Below are 20,857 nucleotides of genomic sequence, written 5' to 3'. Positions count from 1 at the left end.
GGAGGCTTGATGCTGGGTGGCCTGGTGCTGGGTGGGAGGGAGGCCTGCCGCTGGGAGGGCAGGGGGGAGAGGAGGGTGGCTGGAGGGGAGAGTGGTTGGACATGGGCGGCTGGAGGGGAGAGGAGGGTGGCTGGAGGGGAGGGCAGGGGGAGAGGAGGATGGCTGGAGGGGAGGGTGGTTGGACATGGGCGGCTGGAGGGGAGAGGAGGGTGGCTGGACATTTGTGGCTGGAGGGGAGAGGAGGGTTGCTGGACATGGATGGAGGGCAAGAAATGAAGAAGAAAGGAGGAAAGTAAAGAAATAAATGGAAAGGAAGCCCTGGAAACAGAGTTAAGAGAACAGATAGCAGCAGAATCAGCGACTAGGACCAATATGGATAGAAAAACAAAATCACCAGACAACAAAGTAGAAAAAAATCATTTTATTTTCATTTTAGTGTTTGGAATATGTCCAATTTGAGAATTTACATCTGCTGTCTTATTTTGCACTGGGTATACTGGAGCTGTAATAACTTACAGAAATGATTTATAATGAAAGAAAATCATGTTATTTTTTTCTCCTATACTAGTATAATATTTTCAATGATGTTTGTTTATATGCGCCAAGGCTGGTGTAAGGGGGTGTGGCTGTCATGGGGTGGAGTCATATGTGGTGACCCCGCCCATAATGAGTACCGGCACTTCGCGATGAGTAATTAGATTTTGGGTTGCTGTTTGGGCACTCAGTCTCTGAAAGGTTCGCCATCACTGGGCTAGAGCCTGTTGGCTCACTGGACACCACCCAGGCCGGATATTGCAGAAGTATTTGGAGGGTCAAATCCAGTTGTGTGAGGCATTCTGGTATTTGGGAGTCATTTTGGACTCAGAGTTGTGTTTTGAGAGGCAGTTCTCTTGGATTTTACGTATGGGGTTTACCACCTTTCAGCTGTTAGATTATGTCAATATGGTTTTATCTTGAGATTCCACGTTACCTTTTAAAGAGGCTGAGGCTGTTAGGTAGTTGGGCGTTGTGGAATATGTTATCCCCTTGTATATTCAATATCATTGGCTCCCTGTTGAGTATAGGTTCTTGTAAAAGATTTTGTCTATAACTCATAAAGTATTGCATCAGGGTGTCCCTGGTTATTTGGTACCCCTTATCCACACGTATGTTCCAGGTTGTACTTTGCAATCATCCACAGCACAATTACTGACCTTACCTGAGGCTGGCCATGCCTGTCAGCAGGTGACCCAGAAAAGTGCATTTTTCTGGCAAGTTCCATTATTATGGAACCAGCTCCCCCAAGATCTGAGAGGAGAAGAGTCTTTTAAAATTTTTGTCTTCAAATCTTTTTTATTGGATTACATAAAGCAAAACAACCAAAAAAGCAAAGATACAGTGATGTAGAACACAGGCTATACATGCAAACTATATCTCGCCAATACCAGTACAAAAGAAAGAAGAGGGCTTTGGTTCTGATAGCTTCCCACTAGAAAACAAGAAACAACCCCTACCCTTACTAAACTCCATCCCCCTTACCCCACTCCCCCCAAATACAATCAAGGTGAGTATACCAATTGAATGACATCCATGAAATGACAAACTCACAGGAGGCTATATATATGGGTCTTGAACTGTGGACAAGAGATAAATCATCCGTCTTTGTGTCAAAAGGCATCATAGAGAAAACATCCCCACAGCTCATCCACTCTCCCAGCTAATAAAGGTTGCCTGTCTCTCACCCACCCTTCCGTCCCCACCCACCCCCGGAACCCCCTACTCTAAAAGGAAACTCCTACTCCTAGAGGAGTATTTCATATACATCCCTGAACCTATTTAAGACTAAACTGTGAGCTCTGGGTGCTAAGATAGAGAGGAAACTGCTCCAAACCAAAAGAAATGCCCTTTGGTCTCAAGGTCCATTGTGTGGTGTTTGATTCCCAAAGCATTAAAGAATGAAATTTGTTGCACCAATACCAGAAAGAAGGGACCTCCACCCGCATCCAATGATTAAGAATACACTTCTAGCCAACAATATAAGCCTTACCCAAGAAAAGCTTAACTCCTTTCCCCTGAATACCATAGGCCTCAGTCTTATTGAGGATAACTCCCTTCTAAGTGTAAGGAATGCTGTATTTCAAATTGTTCCCCAGAAAAGCATGAATGTGCCCCCCAAAATCCTTAATAGGAGCACAGTCCTACACGGTGTTGAACAAAGCATTATCCATGCACTCTGACATTTAGTACAATTAGCTGTGGGAGCCCAGCCTGCCCTTTAAGCCTGCCGCTGAGATCTATATGCCCTGTGTACCACACAGTACTGACATTCCTGTAATTCAATTCCATATACCGTCTGAGGGATCTCAGTAATCAATTTATGAAAATCAACACCTGACACCTTATAACCCAAATCCTTTGTCCAGTGATCCACCAAGTAAATGTATTCTCAGAAAGCCTCAAGGATCCCTAAGGCTCTATGCAGACCAGACACAGAAACCTTGCCGGAAGCATCCCTGTGTAGAAAATCTTAAAGTCGAGCTCCTAATTGAGAAGACACCCCAAGTTGGTCCAACCCCTGTAACCCCTGTGTTTCAGCTGAGCATAGGCATAAAAATCCCCCCTCCTCCTCATTACTAATCTGTGTCCAAGATCCTCAAAAGATAACACATCACCATCCCCTCCAAGGATAGGTCCCACCAACCATGATAAACCTAATTATGCATACCTGGACTAAACTCCACATTCCCCACCAAAGACAACAGGTTACTACTGCTCGGATTTTGTTTCCAATATGCTAGAAGGTCTCTCCATAAGAAGCGCAGTGGTTGTAAAAGGACACTATGATGTGCCCAAGGGGGTAGACAGCTGGTACGAGCATGAAGCAAAGAATTGAAATGCCATGGAGCAAAGAAAAGCAGCCTTCCATTCTACTGATGTAAAGTCTTCAGACCCCCATAGCCAATCCTTTAAATGACGTAATGGGCATGCCTGATGATAACAATTGAGAAGAGGAACCCTAAGGCCCTCCTGACTCCATGGGCCATACAAAAAGGCCATCGGCATCTTAGATTCCTCTCCCCCCTCCCTGAAAAACTTCTACAGATCCTCTGTACCACTAAAAAATGTTTACGGAGGAAATGGAGAGGTAAAACCTGGAAAATATGCAACCATCAAGGGAAAGTTATCATCCGAAAAAGGCTAAACCTCCCCATGAGCGATAAGGGTAAATAATTCCATGTCTCAAGTTGTTGTCGTGTATCGTGCAACAATTTATCCATATTTAGACGGTAGAGGTCTCGGACTTTAAATGTCATCTGCATACCAAGATAGCGTGGGTATTGCCCATGAAATTCCAACAAGTCATTGGCAAAGGCTTCCAATTTAAATGTGTCCTCTCCCAAAGAAAAGCCCTGGATCTCGGGATTGGCTCCTATCTCATGAATAACCAAATCAACATTAACAAAATCTGGTTTTCCTGTGCCAGGTCTAAAGTAGAGAGAATCCTATGCATATTTTTGACTATATAGCAGCCTTGTACAAAGCCCACTTGGAGTTCTGCTATCAATGAGGGTAATATCCAAGATAACTGGTTTGCCAGCACCTTGGCCAACAACTTGGTCTCATAATTAAGCAAGGAGATGGGACGATATGAGTCCTGTCTCAGATGATCCCTACCTGGTTTAGGGAGAACTATTATATGAGTCATGTTAAGTGACTCTGGCAGTGACCCCCTCTCTACTATTGCATTAAACATCCACGTTAATGGAAGGACTATCTCATCCAACAACAATTTGTAAAACTCTCCCTGAAACCCATCCAGGCCCAGGGCCTTTCCCAATGGATCCCGTCAGATAGCCCACCCCACTTCCTCTTGCATAATGGGAGCATTCAACTTGGATGTCTCCATCTCAGACTAGCAGGGTAGATTTAAACTGGATAAGTAAATATAGAGGGGCTGGCTTTGGAGCCAAATAAAGTTGTTCATACAAGGTTTTAAAAATTTAATTAATAGAGGCGTCTGTTTTCCCTAATGTTCCCCTAGCTGACTGTAGGGCACTTATTTTAGAAGGGCCCCTGTGTAGCCAAACCATCCAGGCCAACAACCTCCCACTCTTATTGGCATTCCTATAGAACAGATATTTATAATAAGCTTGTGACTTCGGAGCCCGCTGGTGGATCAGCTCATTTAAGCACCTGCAGGGCTGCCAATTGCTGCTCAAGTGGCAATGTGTGATACCTGCCAAAGAGATGCCTCAGTTTGGTAACTTGCTTTTCCCACCTCAAAATGTCCTGATCTCGTGCTTTCTTACTATGACTTGTAAATGCCAAGATCTCCTCACGCAGAACAGCTTTTGCTGCATCCCTATAAAGTATAGGGACCTCTGCATTTTGGTTATTAGTTTCTTAGTAAAGTTTCAATTTTTGAAGCAGAAAATCCTGAAACATCCCATCTTTATATAGTTGGAGTGGGAACAACCACTGAGGACGAATAGCCCCCAGGAGCGAAAAAACAAACTGCGCCCAAACGGTAGCATGATCAGAGATTTTAATTGGACCAATTTCTGCCTTTTGGACAAACGTAAAGAGGGATCTGGTGATTAATAAATAACCTGTCCTGGACATGGTGGAATGAGGTGTGTATAATCTTGATCAGTAGGGTGTAGAGTTCTCCATACATCCTCTCCTCCATACCCACAGCACTCACTCTCGGTGCCTTTCTTCGGGATGATCCCACTCCAGACAAACCCCCTGAACAACCTCCTCTACTAACATGAAAGAGAGAAAACAAACACCAAGGGTTCCCCACCCCTCCACAGTCAGAATAAATGAGTTAAACACTCATCACCAGAAGCATAGCTGGCGGTGGGAGGCAGGGCTGGTGGTTGGGAGGTGGGGATAGTGCTGGGCAGACTTATACGGTCTGTGCCAGAGCCGGTGGTGGGTGGCGGGGCGGGTGGTTGGGAGGTGGGGATAGTGCTGGGCAGACTTATATGGTCTGTGCCCTGAAAAAGACAGGTACAAATCAAGGTAAGGTATACACAAAAAATGGCACATGTGAGTTTATCTTGTTGGGCAGACTGGGTGGACCGTGCAAGTCTTTTTCTGCCGTCATCTACTATATTACTATGTTTATCACTGAAAAGGTACATCAAAAATGAAGAAAAACAGAGGGAAAAAAAAACTCTGAAACAAAAGAAGTTAACTGAATTCCCCAGCTGAAGCCAGAGCTAATACTGGTAGCCTCCATTGCATGCAAATCTCTCTTATTATCTCTCATCTTCCGCCAGGGTCGCTTTACTCATACTACCCCTCTCCTCAAGACCCTTCACTGGCTCCCTATCCGTTTTCGCATCCTGTTCAAACTTCTTCTACTAACCTATAAATGTACTCACTCTGCTGCTCCCCAGTATCTCTCCACACTCGTCCATCCCTACACCCCTTCCCGTGCACTCCGCTTCATGGATAAATCCTTCTTATCTGTTCCCTTCTCCACTACTGCCAACTCCAGACTTCGCGCCTTTTGTCTCGCTGCACCCTACGCCTGGAATAAACTTCCTGAGCCCCTACGTCTTGCCCCATCCTTGGCCACCTTTAAATCTAGACTGAAAGCCCACCTCTTTAACATTGCTTTTGACTCGTAACCACTTGTAACCACTCGCCTCCACCTACCCTCCTCTCTTCCTTCCTGTTCACATTAATTGATTTGATTTGCTTACTTTATTTATTTTTTGTCTATTAGATTGTAAGCTCTTTGAGCAGGGACTGTCTTTCTTCTATGTTTGTGCAGCGCTGCGTATGCTTTGTAGCGCTATAGAAATGCTAAATAGTAGTAGTAGTAGTAGTATTAATATTCATTGTAGATATCCTGAAAACCTGACTGGCTGGTGTGTTTCCAGGACCAGGTTTGGGAACCACTGCTGTAGGCCATTCTTCTGACTCTTACCCTGTACCCCTTCTCCTATTGCCTCTCTTACCATTTTTAACCCCATTTCTTCCCTCACTCAACCCCTTCATCTCATTTCAGCCTTTCTCCACGTTTCATCCCCTTTCTCTTACTCCTCATTTTACACCCTCACTCATCCTCCCAACCCATCCCCCCCATACCTACCAACTGCCAGGTCTTCACTATTCCTCAAAATTCCCTCTTCATCTCTCCCATCCATAATTCCCTGCTCTGCCCCGCCCCCAACATTTTCCCTCTCAATCACCAAATCCCAGTTATTTTCTACTCTGTTCCTCTAATTGCATCTTCTCCTCTGATCTCCCAACCCCCTGAGTCCCATCCATCCTCTCCTCTTTCCAGGGGTTCTTCTCCATTTGACATTTCTTCCCTCTATGTCCCTGTCCCTACCCCTGTCCTCTGCTCAGCATCTGCACTTTTTGTTTGCACCACCTCTGTGTGTCCCTATCCCTCTTCATAGCACCCTTTCTCCTGCACCAGGGCCAGCATCTCTCCCTCTCTTACCTGCCCCCAGCACATCTCTCACTCTCGCTGTAGTGTCTTTCCTCATCCAATCTCTCTGTTCTCTCCACTCTCTCATCCAGTCTACCTGCCAACTGCCACCCCTGTGTTCAGGAATCTGTTGCCGTCCTTCTTCCTTCCCCCTCCCCCTGTGTGTGAGCAGCATCTTTCCCTCTAGCATGGTCCAGTATTTGTTTCCCATGGATTATTGATCGCTTTCATGTAAGACCTCTATGTTATATCCATCCTGTCTCTTCGCTCTTCTAGGGCATACTGATTTGGTAGGGATATGCATTTCTTTGGCATGGAGTGGAGGAGTGACCTAGTGGTTAGAGTGGTGGACTTTGGTCCTGGGGAACTGGGTTCAATTCCCACTGCAGGCACAGGCAGCTCCTTGTGACTCTGGGCAAGTCACTTAACCCTTCATTACCCCAGTTACAAATAAGTACCTAAGCCGCATTGAGCCTGCCATGAGTGGGAAAGCACAGGGTATAAAAAAAAATGGGAAATTTTATAAAACATCCTATTTTGTTTCCAAACAAAGGAAAATGAGAGCAATTTAGTTAGTTTTCATTTCATTTGTTTTTTAAATTGGAGAACCAGAAGTAGCCAAAGATGTCAATAAAATAACCCCCCATGCCTCCTCTGATATCTCAGCCCATCCTTAGATTCTTCAGAGGTGCTTTCCAGGCACTCCTGCCCCTCTGCTCCTGTTTGTCAAAATGTTGCCAGCTGATTCAAGGTTTGTTTGACCCAATCTGCCCCTGGTAAAACTATAAGACTTTGGTTCCTGCATTTTGCTGGATTCCATATACTTCACTGTCCTCTCCTTCCATAGGACTTTCCCATCCTCCTTTCTCTTACCATGGAATTCCCCCTCCTACCCCCACCAAAGATCTGTTGAACTTGTCCTTCATCTGTAGTCTCTCTTAGTATCCTGGGATACATCCCATCTGGCCTCATGGTTTTGTACAGTTTTTCTCTCCATTCCTTAAATATTTCCCTCTCCAGCTTGTTTTATTTATTTGAATTTGATTGTGCACTTCTCCAACTTTGAGGTCAAGTTGAGTCATATACAAGCAAAGTAGGCATTTCTTTGCCAAGAGGGCTTGCAGTCTTCAGGCCTTATACACTAACATGCATATCACACAATTCCCAGTGGGGCCTATTTATTCCTAGTGTCTTTAACTCAAATTAATGCACATTTAATAAATGAGGCCCTAAATTTGTGTCTGAGGCAATGAAGGATTAAAAGGCCTGTCCAAGATCACAAGGAGGGGCATAATCGAAAGGGACGCCCAAGATTTGCTGAGGACGTCCTCACAAAACGTCCCGATGGAGGGGCGGGGAAACCTGTATTATCGAAACAAGATGGACGTCTATCTTTCGTTTCGATAATACGGTCGGGGATGCCCAAATCTTGAAATGTAGGTCGTCCTTAGAGATGGTCGTCCCTAGACTTGGTCGTTTCTGATTTTCAGCGATAATGGAAACCAAGGACGCCCATCTGAGAAACGACCAAATGCAAGCCCTTTGGTCATGGGAGGAGCCAGCATTCGTAGTGCATAGAGACTGGCACAAAATATTTTTAAAGATTTTTTTTTGAGGGTGGGAGTAAGGGGAGGTCATCCCTGATTCTCTCCGGTGGTCATCTGATCAGTTTGGGCACCTTTTTGTGGCTTGCTCGTAAGAAAAAGAGGACCAGGTAAAGTCGTCCAAGTGCTCGTCAGGGACGCCCTTTTTTCCCATTATGGGTCGAGGACGTCCATGTGTTAGGCACGCCTGAGTTCCACCTCCAACACGCCTCCCGTGAACTTTGGCCATCCCTGCAATGGAAAGCAGTTGGGGATGTCCAAAATCGGCTTTCGATTACACCGATTAGGACGACCCTGTGAGAAGGACGTCCATCTTCCGATTTGTGTCGAAAATAAGGGCCGAGCGACCGGGCTCCGTAGACCCACCGATCCTTCCTCATCTCTTTCGAAAATAAGCCTGAAGGTGTATTAGTAGAAGATGTAGGATTTGAACTCTACCTTCCTTGGTTTTAATTCCAACCACTCATTCCACTATGGAGGTAATTCTGAAAAGATTGTCAAAATTTAGATGCTAAGATGCTGCACATTAAGTGCAAATTTTATATGGTCAATTATGTGTATAATTGCTATTACAGGATACTAGCGTAAGCTGGCATTTACGTGTCATCATTTAGGAGTATCCAATGTTGCCATTTCAATGGCAGGTGTAAATGACTGCAACTAAATGTTGCAGTTGCACACGTAAATGACAGTATTCTAGAATCTTAGTGCGTAAGTTCTAGGCCCATCCCTGGCCCATCCATGCCCCTCCCATGTACATGCCCCTTTCAGTAACATGCTATAGCTTTTGCGTGCTGCAACTGCAAATTAGTGCCAGTTAACTCCAATTATTGGTTGTTATCGCTAATTAGCTCTTATTTTACCAATTAATTTACATAATTGGCAGTATTCTATAACCTATGGTGCTCATTTTCAAAGCAAATGGATGTCTTAACATGCCTATAATAATCTTTGGAGTTTCACACTGCAATTTGTCCAAATATCAAGGGGGAGTGTTGTGGGCGTGTTTTGGGTGGGACTAGGGAAGGCCCAGAAGTAGGATGTCCAACAGGAATTTTCGAACGGGAAGAAACATCCATGTCTAAAAAGAAGGACATTTTTATTTAGGATCTGTATTAGTCACGTCCAATTTTCAAAAAGTTGCTCTAATTGAGCAGCTGACCACTGGAGGGATTGAGGCATGACCCCCTCCTTAATCTCCCAGTGGTTACTGTCCTTACCCTCACTCCCATGAAAGTAAAACTGGGAAGGAAAACCAGGCTCTACATCAGTTTGAGGTGTTATGGTCATTCTGAACAAAGTAGCAAGCAGGTCAGAGGAGTGGTTAGTACAGTGAACCCAGGTTCAAGTCCCACTTCAACTCTTTTTTTTTTAAATAATTCTGAGCCTTCTAGAAACTGAAAAATAACTACTGTACCTAAATATATAAGACACCTGCTAACCTGAAGGCTATTGGTGTACATTGAGATACAGTAGGTATTTTTCAGGTCCTGAACGGATCACATTTACAAAAAAAAAAGCTATATTGGGATTTGAACCTGTATCCCTCGGTTTACAGTGCACTTCACTAACCACTAGGCTACTCCTCTGTTCTGCAGGGAAGTTTGTACAGCCATATTTTTGAAAATGATGCCAGACAGATGTGCATGTCCCTGTTTTTTTGTCGTTCAAAGTTGGACGTTTCATTTTGGAAAATGGCTGTTCATTGTGGACATTGTCAGTGCAAAAATGCCCATCTTGGAGCCATAATTGAACAGGAAATCTAGACATTTTTCCTGTTTGATTATGGTTGTGAGATGGATCTGTTTTTTTGGATGAGAAGGACGGGGTTTTTTGAAATTGCCTCTACACGTGTGCAATTTTGCATACTAAAGGGTAGATTATATAAGTGACACCTAAACATTAGCATCCAAAATTTTACACACTGAGCACTATTCTATAAAGGGGAGGTGCATCCTTTATAGAATAGCGCTTAGCGCATAAACCGCGTCTAACTTTAGGCGCTGGCAATTACGCCTGCTAAAAGCAGGTGTAAATGCCGGTGCCTAAGGGTCCCTTTTACAAAGGCACGTAAGGGCCTATGCGTGTCCAGTGCACGCCAAATTAGCATTAGCGCCTGGCTACCGCGTGCCTTGGGCAGTAATTCTGAATTTGTTGCATGCCGAAAACATGCAGTAGAAAATATTTTCAACAGTGTGGTGCTTACCTGGCAGTAAACAGCAGTGGGTGCTCTGCATGCCTATTTTATTTTATTATTTAGATTTTGCTCACACCTTTTTCAGTAGTAGCTCAAGGTGTGTTACATTCAGGTACTCTGGATATTTCTCTGTCCCAGGAGGGCTCACAATCTAAGTTTGTACCTGAGGCAGTGGAGGGTTAAGTGACTTGCCCACAATCACAAGGAGCAGCAGTGGGATTTGAACCAGCCACCTCTGAATTGCAAGACCTGTGTTCTAACCACTAAGCCACTCCTCCACTGCCCTGGTAGTGTGTGAGACCTTACCACTAAGTCAGTGGGTGGCGGTAAGGTCTCAGGTTGAAAATGGACGCGTGCTTGTTTTTATTTTGCCGCACATCCATTTCTGGCCCCTTAAAAAAAAGGCCCTTTTTCCAGGATGCAGTAAAAACTGGCCTGGTGCGCGTGACCAAAAGATGCGCTCGCACTGCTACACGCCACTTTTTGCCGTGGCTTTGTAAAAGGGACCCTCAGGTGTGGTTCGGCTGAATTCTATATTTACGCATCTAAAATTTTGGAACGCCTCCGGAATGCCCCTAGCCTCAGCCCCCAAATTCTATACATGTTGGGATTTACACACTGATCATTATAGAATATGATCTGTGCGTAAATCCTAATTAAGGCCAATTAACGCCAATAATTGGTTGTTAGCAGCCAGTTATTGGTGCTGATTGGCTTGTTAAGCGATTGAGTTGTGCATGTAGGTCAGCTACGCGCGCTGATTTGTGCGTGCATCTTTAGTCGCTGTTTATAGAACCCGGGGATAAATGCAAAAATGCTTGCACAATATTATAGAATTAGAGCGTATATGTCTCCCCCATCCTTTATGTCACTGCTCATCCTGTCTCTCCCCCCACACCATCCATTTTCACATTTCATTCTAGAAGAAGCACCCGGTTTTATAGCCAGGCAGAAGTACATTCATAGTTGCACAAAAATATTCTTTATTTTAAAATGCCTGGTAATGTTTTAAATCCTTCAATTAATTGTTATATTTCAAAACATTTAGATCTGATTGATCCATCAGTAAGAATGATTTTGCTTAGGTTCAGAAAGGAGCCCCAGCAGGGAGGCATCTCTCGGAGGACAGGCCCAAGCCATTAGCTGCTTTTGTTGTTTCAGTTGCATCCCTTGCTGTGACCTGAAACCTCTCTGTTCTCTCCAAGCAACATCTTGCCCAGCAGCAGAGAGCTTTCCTCTGCTGCTGGGCAGCACATTTTCTTACTCATCTTTTTTGAATAGGATGGAAATAGCTTGGTCATATCAGAGGCCTAGTCCAGTTCAACACAAGAAAGTTCTTGGATCAGCATAAGATATATTTGTCTGCACTGGGCTGATGAACTTTCAGCAGACTAGACCATTAAAAAGATAACAAGCTTGGGTTGTGCTGGTGTGTAACAGTTTGTCCTGTTTCATAATTAATAGCTTTTTGTAATAATTTTTGTATTGAGTTTCATTAAGAAACAAAGGAAATCCATCTATAGTGTCACTCTCATACTGTAACAAAGAATCACACTTACAACAACTTGAGGCCACATCTCGGGAAACCTAGAGTGTAAGATTAGGAAATAAAGGGGAAAATCCCACTTACGACAAGTATATTAATTAACTGAATTTTCTGATCCTTAAAAAATCTAACCCTAAGCACTGAATGTGCTCCCTTATCTAACAACAATCTCTCTAGCTGAGAAGAATGAAAGAAAAAATATTTTATTGGCTTAGTACATGACTAAACAGTTACATGGCAATTTTAACTTTTTTTTTTTACAGGCCTTTGTTTTTGTTAGCTGCCATCATTAGATATGACCTATCCTAATGAATGTTGACCTCCATTAGACAGAGATAACACATTTAGGAGGTCTTTTACTAAGCCACAATAACATAATGTTGATGTATTCTTCTACCATGTATGTACGCACCTGATGTCAATATCATTTGCAATTCTATGGACCGGAAATGGCAATCGCCACTACGGCAAATGTAAGCCACATTGAGCCTGCAAATTGGTGGGAAAATGTGGGATACAAATGCTACAAATAAATAAAAATAAAATAAAAATTAGTAATACCTTTGAATATCTAACAAAACAGCCTGAGCTTCTTGATCCATTCTCACTGGGCAGTAGCTGAGTGTCTGGACAAGTAGTGAACTGAGATGATAAGAGCCTTATTGTTGCATGATTGTTTATGTTTATTGCAGACTTGATATACCGCCTTTCACAAGCAATCAAGGCAGTGTACAATGACTAAAAATAAAAGAGTTGAGAAAAGAATGCCAATATCAAAATAAGACAGAAGAAATCACAAAACGTAGAATAGAAAAGGAAAGAATAGTTTAAGATGGGACGGGGAAAGAGACGACCAATTGCCTGTCAGCCATCTTGCCTCCAATCAAAAATGAGTAGATTATGGAAATGCATGAGAAAACAGATGAGCTTTCAGAAGGGCACAAAAATGGGGAAAAGAAAGCTCTGACTTCAGAGAAAGTGGTAGAATATCCCAAAGAGAAGGAGCTAAACAGAAAAATGTAGAGGCATGCGTAGAGCTCAGTGGAGAACAATGAACAGAAGGCACCGATAAGCGGTAATCCAGTGCAGAATGGAGCTCGCGGGTAGGAGTGTAGGGTGTGATAAGATTGGATAAATACAGAGGGGGACCCAGATGTAATGCTTTGAAAGTAATGGTAAGAATTTTATGAATGATCCTGTATTTGATAGGAAGCCAATGTTGCTCTTTTAAGAGAGGTGTCACAATGTCGTAACAGTTTGCATGTGAAAGAATACGGATGGCAGTATTCTGTACTGTCTGTAATTTACAGAGAGAGATGTCTGGAAGACTCGCGTAAATAATATTACAATAGTCTAGTTTCGTGGTAACCAAAGCAGATAGTAAGGTAGCACAGCTGCGTAAACTGTGTAGATTACTATAGAGATGTGTTAAAGGTATATTCGGGATGCACATATTGGAACATGCACTACACATAGACAACCTAAGAGAGTTCAGTAAGAAGATCTGAAGTGCCATGCTGGCTCAGAACAATGGTCATTGAATCTAGTATCCTCTCTCCAAAAGTGCCAGTCGGTATCACTAGGACTCATGTGTTAGATTTTAATTACGAAGTTCATGCCACGTTGCTCACTCCAGGATGTGAGAGGTTGAGACATTCAAGCCTGACTAGTAATGCTCCATAGAGTATTCTGCTGCACACATCCAAGGTTTTAGTAAACTCAGCTATATACTAGTCTTTATCACAGGTTCTGGCATCAAATTTTAGAGTGGTGGTGCATTGACTGAACACAGTCCTTCAGTTTGTTTTAATATGCTACCAGGCAGTTTTCTGTCTGAGGATTTTAACCCATTGTTTGTAATGACTTCAAGGTCCGTTTCCTGTGTGGTGTACAGTGTACCTATGGTTAGGATGGTTTTTCCTTGTGTACATGTTTTACTTTTGGCCACATTAAATTTTGTCTGCTAGTTAAATGCCCAGTTTCTTCTTCTTCCTTATGCAAGACTGGAACTAACCTACAAGACACCTGGCCCAACATACAGTATAAACAGCTCATCAAAATTCATGTGCAGAGCATGAGGATCCTGATTGCGCAGACGTCATCTGTGAAAGTTCCACATAGTCTTCTGCAAGGGAAACATTGAATGAATGGAGAATCTTCATATAATCAGAGCTCCTCTGCATCCAGACCTCTGTGGTCTTGGTGCAGGTGGGAGGTTTCTACCTGAGGAAGTGCTCCGAGCCAAGTGAGTGTTGGAGGTGATCCCCTCGTGACTTCGGTAGTTTGATATATTACCACTGCAGACAGAAAGTGATGAAGGTGGTTCTGATGACGATAGAGATGTTCAATCCTGTTATTTCAATGGACTGTTTGCATGATCATGCAGAACTTGCAATTTTCCAGGTCATGACTGGGCCTCTTACAACCAAAGTAGAAAGGATAGGTCTAGGTGGAATTTCACACACACAGCGAGAGCATTCATAAAGATGACATTCCTGGAAAAAAAAAGCGTAGTCACATTACCCAAGGGACTGATAAATATCAAAGAACATTGACAGTATAATGAAAAATGGTAACGAAGTGATAAAAGTGACATAAGAATAAATTATGTTGGAAGAGCTTTGTCACGTGTCTATTCAGCAGAGTGAAAGAAGCCAAAGTGAGGAGCCAAGCGGACTGCTTCACATAAGAAAGACCACACACACTCAGAACTTTACTCTGCATTCTGAGCTCTGGGCGAGCAGTTAATCCTGGCACCATCAGATTTTGTTAGCTACTTGTATGCCTGACTCAGCCATGCTCATTCATGGAAAAAGGCTCTTACAAATTTGCATGGTTGAATAAGCATATATAAATAATACCCACTAACAAATGGCATGTACTTACGCAACAAGTAGGCTTGCCCGGGCAGAGCTGGTGTGGAGCTGCAGTAGACATGTAGATTCTGTAATGTACATGTTTATGTGCATAGATGTTTCTGCAGATTTTTATTCTATTTTATAACCAGTTTATTATCTGGGCTCAGAACTTTGATATTGGCCTAAGGGGGGAATTTATCAATGTGGGCTACTGTTAAGTCAGGTTATTTTAGCATAGAGTCCCGTTTTATGCAATGAAACCCTGTTCTAAAATAACCCGACTTAACAGTAGGCCATGTTGATAACTTCCCCATGTGTGATCATTCAAGAACACTTGGCATCAATTATCAACTTTATGTCAACAACATAATCTAGTTTTTACCAACCACTGGGGACCTGGAAGCAATATTAAGTGCATGGTTTTCAGTATCAGATTAGTTGCACACTAATAGCCTTAGCTGAAATGTAATTAAAACAGAATCACTAGTAGTAAGACTGGATTTTGGCATTGATGTTCCAGTAGGCCTGGAAGTTGGAAATCATTTGTTGTCAATTTCTTCTGAAGTCCTTTATCGATGGATAATATTTTACTGCCCCATATGTTTTAAGCCACAGGTATTTCAACTAGTACAGGAATCCTTTTTTGTTAAGGTGTTCAGAGGCTGAAATCTGTAGATCCTTAGGTCATCTTTGCTTCAGATCAGCGACTCTTTCTTTCTAAAAGAATAGGCTCTGATTTTCTTTTGTACTCCATATGGCCCATAGGTCTCCTGAGGATAGTGCCCTTTGTCTTGGTCTAAGCATATAATTTAGATTGAAGTGCTATGGATTTTACTATATGAAGCTGCCTATAGATTTGGGAGAGGACCCAAAATGAAAAGCGATCCACCAAAATTAGAAGACCGGTTGAATACTTGGCAGTTGACTTCCAACCTGAAAAAGTGCAGAGTGATACATTCGTGATGCAGAAATCCAGTTAGCTCTATGTGATAGGATGAGAGAAACTTCAGGGTGATAAAGGGTCATGGATTTGATATACCACATTTCTGTGGTACAACCAAGAGAGTTTATATTATATGCAGGTACTTTCCAAAATCTAAGTTTTTTTTACCTGGCGCGGAGACGTGCCCAGGATCACAAGGAGCCAGAGTGATAGTGTCTAAGGATCTCAAGGTGGCAAACAATAAGATGAGGCAGTGCTAAAAGCCATAAGGATGCTAGGCTGCATGAAAAGACTTAACTAATAGAAAGGAAGAGGTTATAATGTCTCTGTACAAGTTGTTGATAAAGTTTCACTTGGAATAAGGATATAAAGAAGCAGGGCTGTGCCAACACGGTAAGCGAGATAAGCACGGCAGGAGGGCGCCGTCCTCTGGGGGGCGTCCCACCACACCATTCTTACCTCGCCCTCCCGCTCCCATGTCCCAACTGCCCGCCCTCTTCTCCCCCCCAACAAGATCCCTTTTATGTTTAAATCTTTTTTATTCATAACAAGAGTGACAATTGCAAAAACAAGATCCCTTTTAAATTTACTTCCGTCCGGCAGTGAAGGCGTCAGTGAAGGAGGCGGCACTCCCGACGTCTCTACTAGTCTTCCCTTCGTTCAGTGTTCCGCCTTCTTCTGACGTCAAGGAAATGACGTCAGAAGAAGGCGGGACATTGAGCGAAGGGAAGACTAGTAGATTGGGAGCGCCGCCTCCTTCACTGACGCTGTGCCTTCGCTGCCGGACGGAGGTAAATTTAAAAGGGATCTTGGGGGGGGGGGGGGAAGAAGAGGGCGGGCAGTTGGGACATGGGAGCGGGAGAGCAGTGGAGAGAGGAGCGTGGATGGGAGGGCAGCGATCATTTTCACGGGGGGGGGGGGGCGCTGGGGGCGCCAACTGATCTTCTGCAGGGGGGCGTCACAGACCCTTGACACGGCCCTGTAAAGAAGCTTGAGTTGGTCCACGGGAAAGTGTCTAAATGGTAGAGGTCTCCATCAGAAGACACAGGACCTAAATATATATACTATATTTTCACACAAATAACACGCATTATATATGTTTTTACAAACATCATTCACCCCTGGCGTGCTATACCAGTGTATCGTTACTAAGATGCGCTTTGCAAAATTAGCAAGTTTGTTTTTAAGGCATTTTCATGTTAATTTTTTTGCAGGTTTGTGTTCTGTCTTTAAAACAAATGTAACTTGGATTGGTTATCAAAGGTTCTGCTTTTAATATGAGCCGCATTGAACCCGAACTTGTTTGGGATAATTGTGGGATGCAAATGTCATGAGTAAATAAATAGATTTCAGAACTATGTTTCATCAATTCGTATAAACTTGAATTGATTGTCATATTTTGATCTCTCAAGGCATAGCAGACCTATGTACCACCAGAACTTTATTCCACTTTTTAATGCAATCCTAGGAAAAGAAATGGGAAAAGCAGCCCAAGGACCCTCATGTTTTTGCTATGTTGGAACATGTGCTAAAGCTTATCTTTAAACTTAAGCAACCAAGTGCCGATTGTTGATATTGGCTTCAGTCACTTTATTAACATAAAATTTTCTTGTGCCTTGGGGGCTTTGATTTTCTTCTTGCCCTTTATCTTGATGTAACCTTTCACCTTCCTGCTGTGTCTTGGTCATCTTAGCTTCTGAGCACTGACATGCTAACTGTTGGGCCAATTCACCCTGCTGTAAAGGGTAACAGACTGGGTCATTTTTCTAGTAGACATCTCTGACACTTGAACCAGAAGTGCAATCTTGAATGACCACGTATTTAGACAAGTTTACACATCGAGTCTTTGACTTTTCTCATCTTTGAGTCCTCATCCCCGCTGTCCACACTGTGGGAGGCCACCTCAGGCTTTGAAGAGGGCCTATCATAACAAACCGCAAGTGTGGCCATTCCAAGCCTAAAATCACTTTATGTTAGAGGAAAACTGGATCAATTCCAGACGCTGATTTGAAGTTTGCAAGCTGCAGCCCCTACCTGCCATATTGGAAATGAATTTCTATCAGTTAAGTTGCAGAATTGTTAGACATTTTTTTTTTAATGAACTGCACATCAAGTCATATCTTAAGAAGACTGCTTAAAGAGGTTATGTATTTATTTACAAATATTTATATTCCGCATTATCTCAAATTCTAATTGGAGTACAAGAAACTAAGGGGTACTTTTACTAAGCCGCATAAGCTGCTACTTGTGATCCAAAATCCAAATAAATAAAGGGTGTGTCAGAGGCATAGCAAAGGCATGGACATCCTTCTCACAGAAACATCCACATTTTGGACGTACTCAACTGCCGTTGCAGGGACGGAGGCATAGCAAAGGACGTCCTCAACTGCCGTCGTAGGGACGGAGGCATAGCGAAGGACGTCCTCAACTGCTTTTGCAGGGACGGAGGCATAGCGAAGGACGTTCTTCACCCATACTCTAAGAAAAAAGGACAAAAGTTTTTAAAGTTGTTTTTTTCAGGGTGGGAGGTGGTTAGTGACCACTGCATGCCTTTTTGTCCGTTCAGTTAGTGCGTCAATTAGTCCACTGCATTGCCCCCTAGGGTGACCTGTTGGTGTCCTGGCATGTCAGGGGGACCAGTGCATTACGAATGCTGGATCCTCCCACGACCAAATGAGTTGGATTTGGTCGTTTTTGAGATGGGCATCCTTGGTTTCCATTATCACCGAAAACCGGGGACGACCATCTCTAGGGACGACCTAAATGTTGAGATTTGAGCATCCCCGACCGTATTATCGAAACGAAAGATGGCCGCCCATCTTCCCCCCCCTTCGCGGGGACATCCTGCGAGGACTCCCTCAGGAAAACTTGGGCGCCCCATTCGATTATGCCCCTGCACGTGGCCGTGCGACAGGGAGCCTTTACAGCCACCCAGTGAGGTGGTGATAAGGGCTCTCATGCTAACCGGGCAGTGCACAGCAATGCCCAATTACTGCTGGGTTACCAGCGCACAAGCCATTTCTGGGGGGTTTCTTTTTCTCCCGAAATGGCATGTGTTTGGGGCTGGACCACCGCTGGTGGCCACATTAGGCTGATGGTAGTCCCGGAAGAGCGAGTGGTAAGCCTGCGTTGGGCTTACCGCCGCTTTGTAAAAGGGCCTCAGAATTTGTACTTAGCACACATCATTCCAGCATCTAAATTTCAACGCCATTTTTTGATTTTACGCTAAGTGACATGCTCATGGTCGCAATGAGCATCAATGAGATTTGAACCCTGGCTTTCTTAGTTCTCAACAAAGAAACAAATGCAAAAAAAGGGCCTTCAGCAGTGGAATAATCAAGAGTCCTTTATTCATAAGACTGGGCACGGGCCGTGTTTTGGCACTGTTGCACCTGTGTCAGGGCTCAAATAGAGATCAACACTGTTGAACAAAACTGTAAATGAAATAGCTGTTGCAGGCACTCTTGCTTTCTGCGGTTCTTCCTCAGCCGTTAAGAAGAAAAATATACTTTGCCAAGCGCAAGGTCCTGCTACTGCTGCTTCTGCTCTTGCTGTTACCAGCCAGCTGCTCGGCTTCCTAGAAGCGAAACGGCAACAGCGGGACGCTCATCTTGCAGAGTGTATTTTGCTTCGCAGCGTCTTGAGGAAGAACTGCAGAAGACAAGCATGCCCGCAACAGCTATTTCGTTCACAGTTTTGTTCAAGAGAGTTGATCTCTATTTGACCCCTGACGCAGGTGTATGAGCGCCGAAACACAGCCTGTTTCGGGTCTTATGAATAAAGGACTCGATTACTCCACTCCTGAAGGCCCTTTTTTGCTTTTGCTTCTTTCTTGTGTTTGTCTGCATTTTGGACCCTCTCTTTTTGCTAGTTGTTAGTTCTCAGCCTGTTGATCTATCCACTATAAGTCAGACCAAAGGTCCGTCAAGCTCGGTATCATGCTTCCAGCAGTGGCCGGTTCAGGACACATGTAGCTGGCAGGATCCCGAAAAGGAGCAGGATGCCACGCTGCTATGTTGGCTAAAGATACAGAGTAAATGTGTTCATGCAGTGCTCCCGGTTTTGCTGCTCCAGGTGTAAGATGCAACTCATCAAGAACAGATTTTTCACAGCTGTAAAGGAATTTACATGGAAATCTGGGCAACTGATATGGATCATATTAAATAACTGGAAAATTATGAGGCTCCTATTCAAAGCACATAGACTTACAAAGTTACATATGTTACTAGGGTCCCTGTTTACTAAGACGCGTTATAGGCACGCTAAATGTTAGCACGCGGTAAACACTAAAGACACCCGTAGGAATCTATGGGTGTCTTTAGCGTTTAGCGTACGCTAATTGTAGGCGCACGCTAATAACGCTAGCACGTCTTAGTAATCAGAGCCCTATGTACTTTCTAAGTCTATGTGCTTTCAAAATGAGCATCTTACAAAAAAAAACAAAAAAACAACAACCTACCCCAAGCAAGACAAAATGCCTCCAAAATGTAACAAAACACCTTTGTCTGAGTACCTCTGCTGACATCTGAAATCTGTTCAGTTTCCTTTACAGAGACAGCTCCAGGCCTGCAGACGGAGGCCTCTAATGCGGTCTGCTGTGGTGATGACTGTAAGACTGTGGTCCAGGGGGGTGAAAATCACTTGAGAACAGTAGTTTCACGTTCAGCAACTTCAGATCACTTCAGGGAAAAGGACGATGTTGATGCCCAGGTAAGTGATACCACCTCGGCTCTCCTCCATAATTCAGAATGAATTTTCATAACCAGATATGGTGCTAATTCCACCTTTCCAGATTGCTGGTGTATCCCTCATTCAGCTTCTGTTGAGAGATACCAGCACTTATGGGTGTAAGAATACACATACTCGTAAAAGAGCCAGCAGGGCACCTACCCTAGCTGAGGTAATATTTAACCATCTCTCTGACCACATGTACAACTTCCTTTAAATCAGTCACCTTATTTTCTAACTCCTCTTACTCTCTTACCTATCTATATGTTCCATCTTTGCTTTACCCTTCACTATCAATTAAAATGTCCTATTACATATTGTGTTGACATTGTAAGTAGTATACTATCCAGCTTATAATTGAAAGTTTTCGCCGGCGATCTTCCGACACAAATCGGGAGATCGCCTTTGATTTCGCGAAAGCGGCTAAAAGCGTATAATCGAAAGCTGGCTTTTTAACAGCATCGCCGCTTTCCCGTCGCCTCGCCGGCGAAAGTTCAAGGGGGCGTGTTGCCGGCGAAGCGAAGGCGGGGCATGGGCAGGCATGGGCG

The 20,857-nt window shown here is 43.7% G+C and overlaps 1 protein-coding gene across 1 annotated transcript in view; it reads left to right on the top strand.

Annotated features, from left to right (window-relative positions):
• Positions 1-20,857, top strand: part of ZNF831 (zinc finger protein 831) — a 63,220-nt gene that overhangs the window by 38,244 nt on the left and 4,119 nt on the right. Inside the window, exon 5 of the mRNA XM_030213455.1 lies at positions 20,122-20,291. Within this exon, the coding sequence (XP_030069315.1) occupies positions 20,122-20,291 (170 nt within the window). The remainder of the gene's footprint in view (positions 1-20,121; positions 20,292-20,857) is intronic.

This window comes from Microcaecilia unicolor, chromosome 8 (assembly GCF_901765095.1).
Source record: "Microcaecilia unicolor chromosome 8, aMicUni1.1, whole genome shotgun sequence".
Classification (NCBI taxonomy): Eukaryota; Metazoa; Chordata; class Amphibia; order Gymnophiona; family Siphonopidae; genus Microcaecilia; species Microcaecilia unicolor.
Note: the sequence above shows the minus strand (reverse complement) of the source record. Positions and strands in the feature narration are given on the sequence as shown.